Consider the following 6,916-nt stretch of genomic DNA (forward strand, 5'->3'; position numbering starts at 1 on the left):
ATGTCATAAAACAACATGTGTACTACTGTTTCATGAGAAACTATTTGTTCTGTAAGCCTTCACCTGAAGTACAATAAAAAAATAATTAAAAAAAAAAAAATTAGCACCACAAAAAAAAAAAAAAAGATTCCATAGAAGGATCCTGATCAAAAGGGGAAAAACGCAGCACAGAATTTAAAACTCTCATGGACTCTAGACTTTCTAGAGTCATGGACGGTGGATGAACCCCTGAAACTACTGCTCTGTAGTATGAAGTCATTTTAAAACTGAACAACACTTTAGCTTAATTTGTTAAAAAAAAAAAAAAGGTCTCCTTGAGCACTGTACTCTTTTAAGAACTATCTATATGCAATCAAACTGACAACAGCAACTTGAAAGATTAGACAGGAACTTTAGGGGGCAGTGAGTTTACGTTAATTAGGGAGGAACAACTCAGAAAAGGTGAGAACGGTTGTAAAACTCAAAGAATGTAATCAAAGTCACTAAATTGTACAGATAGAAACCGCTGAATTGGTGTATGTTTGGCTGTATATATTCTCAACAATAACAAAATAAAATTTAGAAGACAAGAAGGCAAGAAAATGAGAGGAAGCTAATCAGAAATAAACACGGATTCATTTTGAAGTGTGGCTAATGGTGGCAGCCTGATCAACTGAAGGCAGAGGAGCCCAAGGTGATTTGGTAAACCAAACCAAACCAAACCCGTTGCCACTGAGTCGATTCCGACTCATAGGAGCCCTACAGGACAGAGTAGAACTGCCCCATAGGGTTACCAAGGAGCATCTGGTGGATCAGAACTGCTGATCTTTTGGTTAGCAGCCAAACTCTTAACCACTGCTCCACCAGGGCTCCAAGGTGATGTGGCAATCCCATTTAAATCTGACAAGTTACTTATCAACTCGATTCCTTATAAAAATACAGAGACTGTGCTGGCAGAAGGCCGAGAATTTAGAGACCTGCACAGCACAGAAGAAAGAACAGACTGAATTCTCCATAAAGGGAAAAAAATTCTGGAAACACACAAATGTTCTCAAAGTGTCTGAGACACGGGTTTGAGTGTCCTCTTCGATCGGGAGGATAAGGCTCCTAAAATTCCCAGTGGGTAGGAAACTTGTGGTTAGGGTACAGCAGTCAGGAATAAACCTAATAAAGACCAGAGGAAGAGTTTTAATCTCACTAAAATAAAACAACGTTAGTACAAAAGATAAACTCTCAATAATGTTTTGAGTATCTTAAATCAGTCACATAGGTAATATTCTGTTATTTTCAATATAGTACTAATTCTTGGTCTTAGAAACTTTCCAGGAATTCTGTCTCCTGCAGTTTGAAAGAAATAATTGAAAGTTTAACTCTGTTTCACATACTATAAACACAAAGGTGTGTGTGTGCGCGCGCATTGGCCCTTCCATTCAGAAATAAGAATTCAACTTGATTTGTGATGACATATTCTAAATTCACAAATATACCAGGGTTTATTTCTGAGTTGTCCTGCTAGATTAATCTTGTCTTTTTTAACATCTGAATGACACTGTTTTACTTAATACAGTTTATATAATACCAATTAATATCTGGCAGTGCAAGATCTCCCTCTTTCTCTTTTTGTCTATTCTTACTTGCTTAGTCTCTATGAAAACTTTAGTTAAAAACACTTTTGTCAATTTCTAAAAAGAAGTCCCTTTTGGATTTATATTGAGATAGTATTTAACAAAAGTATAATTAATTATTTATCAAAAGAATTAATATGTTAATATATCATGTGCTCATCCAGGTGAACGAGTGATTCTTTCTGTCGGGCATATCTGTTGTATTTATTTCCCCAATAACTCTTCCTCCCTACTTAAGATAGTTGCTCTCACTTTAATTTCGGGAACATCTCCTCCCTCATTACCCATTCTCTGTGAGTCTGACAGGCTTTCAATTATGTTACTCCCTGACCTCAGTAACTAATCGAGGGGTGGGTATATCACCCAAGCTTGGATAATCACAGGTCTTCCCCTAGTATTTTTCATACTGAAACCAAAAAGAGGAGCTCTTTCCTCATCTTAGATTGCATGTATCAATACATGGAGGTGCCTGAGAAAATGAAGCTCATGCCCTAAGGAAAGCAGAGAAAAGACAAAAGAATTCTGGGAGTGGCAGACCCCTGGTTCTACTTCCGGTATTCTCAGATCTGTCAGGTTTCTACTGCTGTGAATTACTTCAGCATCCTCTCCGCAAATTTTTTAAGTTTACAAGAATTTATGTTGAGTTTCTGTCACCCAAAAGGTCTTCCCATGTATTCAAGACTTTTATTTCCCTCAGTAAAGCTGTAAATTATTATTTTTACCCTAAAAAATTTTAGTAAGTTTGTTTCCTGAGCATTTATATGCTTGCTTGCCCTTGTTAATAAAGTACATTTTTAGATTATATTTTCTAGATTATTATTACTGGCATATAAGAAAGCTATTCATTTACTTACTAAACTTACTAAACCCCTACCCTTAAAAAAAGAAAATACTATGGAACACAACAAAATATTATCCAGTATAGTGCTGGAAGATGAGCCTCCTAGGTTGGAAGGCACTTAAAATACAGTGGCTGCAACGATGGGCTGAAGCATACCAACGATCTTCAAAATGGTGCAGGACCAGAAGACATTTCATTTTGTTGTTCGTGGGGTCTCCATGAGTCAGAGCCCATTGGCAGCAACTAACAACGACAAGCAGCTACTATGTGCCCCTCTGTTCCTCGCAATAACTTTTCAAGGTGAGTATTACTACTTTCATTTCAGGGATGAGGAAAACGGGGCCCAGAGATGTTAATTAACAGATCTGACTGATTCCAAAACCCAAACTCTGCACACTATACTTCATTTTCATTCAAGTCACATCGTCTCTATTCCAGACCACTACCCCATTTATCTTATTTTTTCTTATGAAAAATTCTCAGATTACTCCAAAAAATTAACTTTTCTCCTTTATCAGTCTCTAATCTATACATTTCAAATGACTTTAGCCCAGTAAGTATTTAAAAATTAACTTTTGTATATAAGGATGAGTAGAAGAATAAAGACATTTGTTTGGATCTGTCGAATCTGTTTTAAACTGATAACGTATTTTCTGTGTCCTCCCACATTATCAATTTACACACCCTTAACTCAAGTCGAGGCTAGGCTGAGATCTTTTATTGACTTGTCCCCAGCTCTCATTCCCTCCAAGTGGTTAAGTGGTTGATATTATTATTAAAACGCAGACCACTATCCACTTAGCAAAGTAATTAGGCGAAGTTACCTCCATTACTTTTCAGAGGACAGACAAAACAAACATCCTAAAAGTCTGAAACTCTTGACAAAAAGGTTAGAAAGACCATGAAAAAAATTCTATTTTTCTATCCCTGAAATCAGTTTACCAATGTGAAATGTGACAGAACTTTTCTACTCTAGACTGGGTTTTTTGCCCATTCGCAAAAGGGCAGTTCCTAACTTTTTCACATTTTCTCCAAGTTTGGACAGAACTCCTCTGCCTATTTATAACTGGAAAATCCCCATAAAATGACCTGCAATATATCATCTAACTTGGTTTGATTTAATTTTCTAGACAGTAAGCTGCTGGGATTTAAAAAAGAAAAAGTTATATATATGTGTGTGTGTATATACACATACACACACATATAAAACCCACTGCCATCTAGTTGCATTATGACTCATAGCAATCCTCTATATACATGTACACATGTATACGTGTGTACACACACACATTTATATAGATAGAGGCCTTCTTCCAGCCGCTAAAGGCAAAGGAGTATTTCTTCAGCTTCCAAACTTCCCCTGGAAGTTCGGAGGATAGAGAATTTCTCACTGCTGTTCTCGATCTTAAACAACTCCTATATCCTGAACAACTGGGAAAGATCACTGGCCTAGGAGTATATGGCTACATTCTTATCAACAGTGCAGTTATTAATGCAGTTATTAACAGCAGTTAACAGTGCAGACAGAAGTATAGTATATACACTAGTCACTGGTTACTAACTCAGCTTGGGAACTCACTTCTTCCAATTCCCTTACACTCTCCCCTTCCCCTCTTTTTTTAAATTGTGGTAAATATATAACAAAACAACTATTTCAACATTTTTTACATGTTGTGACATTAATTACATACATCATGTTGTTCAACCATCACCACTATCCATTTCCAAATTTTTCCATACACTCTGATCTCTCATAAATTACTGTTATTCACACCTACCATTAATCATGAAATTCACTGCCAATTCTGAGGTCACACTTTTGCCTCAAGGAAGATAGTATGAATACCCAGGTACTATATGCAATAACGTGACTGTATACTAAGAAAAGTTCATTAAACTGCAGTACTGTATTTTAACTGACACCAATCATGCTGGGCAGTATGGTGCCATTTACTTTAAAATCATAAACAAGACATTCAAACAAAACCATCTTTCCATTACTGAGAACCCTATTCTGAGTACTTTCTATTTTCTGAGTATTGTCAGACATACCAAAATCAGTATCCGTCAGCCTAACATTTCTAGCAAGGTGGAAAGAAGCTAAGGGAAAACTTAAGTATTTTGCAAGGGACTAAATAATTACAAAGCTGAAAACAGAATTTTTAACTCCAGTTTGCACTAAGGCCATTAGACATGAGTCTCAGTAGTATTGCTCATCCTGAAATTCCTTAACATCTTAAAGCTAAACCACCTCCAGTTTAACAAGGTTTTAAAGGAGAGGGAAAACAGAAGAACTGCTACTACGTTCTATCAGTGTGGTGGTTTAGATTTTACTGTCACTGTCATTTTGCCAAAGCTTAAAAAAAAAATACTTGAGTTACAGCTACATATTTTTATAAGTCAGCTTAGTAGATGCCTGGAACAACAGGATATCCGATCCATTTGGAATACTTGGAAAAACTCAAACCCTATGCCTTCACGTCAAATTCCGACTCATAGCCAACACTGTTGGACAGAGTAGAACTACCTCATAGGGGTTCCAAGGCTGTAAATCTTTAGGGTAGCAGACTACCACAGCAGTCTCCCCAGGAGCGGCTGGTGGGTTCGAACCGCCGACCTTTGGGTTAGCAGCCTAGTGCTTAACCACTGCGCCACCAGGCCTCCTTGTAACACTGGATAACTAGCGTTTAAGCCATTAACAGTTTGGGAGAGAATTTCACAGAAAATCCAGTATCGATTCTCTGAGGAGCTGCTTGACGACTTCCGTTTCTATCACAAGATTTGGGTTGTACCTGGTTTCAAGGTTCAAAGAGTCTCACTGTGAGGATGATGTTTGGGGATAAAATGCAATGTCCTCCTGCATTTGCTTCTGTGCTCGCACCAGGAACACAAACCAGCACGTACCGGGGGTACCCGGCTCTGACGACACCCCGGGGATAGAAACTGAACCTGCCATCCAAAGGGGTGGCAGGTGCAGCGCCACAGCCCGAATCCCAGGTACACTCGTCTTGAGCCCCGAGGACCCCCTCAGGGCCCGGAACCTTAGGCTTCCTCCCTCCGCGCCGCTCCTCCCACCCTCCTCCCACCGCCGTTCGAAAGCGGAGCTGTCCGGCGGCCCCGAACCCGGAGCCGGGAAGGCGGGCCGCGGGGCTGGGACGCCTGAGCCGGGCCGCCCATCCATCCCAGCCTCACACGTCGCTGCCTCCCCAACCTAACGCGCTGCTTACGCCGCGATGGGGTCCGCGTCCAGCTCACCTGGGGGCCGCAGCGTTCCCAGCTCACAGGCATGTCACCGGTCCGCAACGACCAGCTGCGCGAGCGGTGAGAGCAAACAAGCGCCCCTCCCGCACCAGACCCCAGCCCTCCCCCCTCCCCACCCGCGGCCCTCCCCGCCCTGCCCACCCCCTCGGCTTCCGCCGCAGCAGCTCAAGCCCGCGACACTACCTACTCCCCATGCCTCCCACTCACTCTCGCGAGAGGGTGGTGGGCCTCTCGCGAGAGCAACTGTAGCCAAGCCCGCGCAGAAGTGGGTGGGCTTTAGAAAAGGAAAAGAGCAACAAGGAAAAGCCTTCCCACGTGCTCCTGGACAGCTAGCGGATCGGCCCCACCATTCACGTGACGCCTAGGCGTTCTCCCCATTGGCCAGAGCCCGTTCGGCCGTAGGGGCTTTAACTCGAGGCCGACCTGCGAACCAGCGGCGGATGTCTTGCGCGCTTCCTGGAATGTTGCCTTGGAAACGGTTTAACCCTTTCCTCTGGCAACATAACCAGGCCTTGGCTTGCTTCGCACGTCTGGTTTCAGGCCCTGCCTCTTCTCCCTTCGACCCCTTAGTCTTACCGCCTGAGGCCAGCTGAACTTCCTCCTCGCCTCAAGGCAAGTTTTGCCTTCTTCTGAAGTTCTGAGCCCTTCCCAAAGCGACAGCCCTACCAGATCTGACGGCCCAAGTAAGGCCCATCTTTTCGGGGTGGCTCCGCCCCTTCCCCCTGCATCTCTAGGGAGGACCACTCACAGCACACCAGGCCCTCGGCCCTATCCGCACCGCAGGAATTAACATCAAGGGCTCCCAGGCCCTAATGCTCACCCTGTCGTCTTTACGTGGTATCGAAAGCAAAAAGTAAAGCCCCGGCCTCGGAGAAGGCTAGCCCGAGATAAAAAGCTAATATACTGATTATTTCCACTTAAAATCGGAAGGGCCAGCCATTCAAGTTGCACTGTCTTGGGCACCTATTCCTCAAATACCAGATGAGATGAGAAAGACGTGATTAAGTGTATCCTCATTATGAGTCAAATCCTACCTTGTTTGGAGGACAGGGTCAGGTTGAGCTCCTACATTTATTAGGCACCATTCTAGGCTGTCGATTGAGCATCGATGAAGACAATGATAAGACGGAGCTTATCTAAGGGGAAAAAGAAAAAATAACCTGTTGGTGTTAGGCGCTACTCGAAGAAATTTCAACTTGCTTATGTGATG

At 42.4% G+C, this 6,916-nt stretch overlaps 1 protein-coding gene across 6 annotated transcripts in view; it reads right to left on the reverse strand.

Moving 5' to 3' along the window:
• AKAP11 (A-kinase anchoring protein 11) overlaps positions 1 to 5,803 on the reverse strand; it is a 68,738-nt gene extending 62,935 nt beyond the window's left edge. For 5 of the 6 annotated variants that reach the window (XM_023731615.1, XM_023731619.1, XM_023731614.1 and 2 more), the window contains exon 1: positions 5,701 to 5,803. Coding sequence is in view for 1 of the 6 variants with exons in the window: in XM_023731620.1 (XP_023587388.1) it covers positions 5,350 to 5,401 (52 nt within the window). In the remaining 5 variants the exon portion in view is untranslated. Of the gene's footprint in view, positions 1 to 5,349; positions 5,417 to 5,700 lie in introns of those variants that run through there. The other variant, XM_023731620.1, reaches the window with a different exon arrangement.
• Between the last annotated feature and the right edge of the window lie 1,113 nt (positions 5,804 to 6,916).

This window comes from Trichechus manatus, unplaced genomic scaffold (assembly GCF_000243295.1).
Source record: "Trichechus manatus latirostris isolate Lorelei unplaced genomic scaffold, TriManLat1.0 scaffold00044, whole genome shotgun sequence".
NCBI classification, from domain to species: Eukaryota; Metazoa; Chordata; class Mammalia; order Sirenia; family Trichechidae; genus Trichechus; species Trichechus manatus.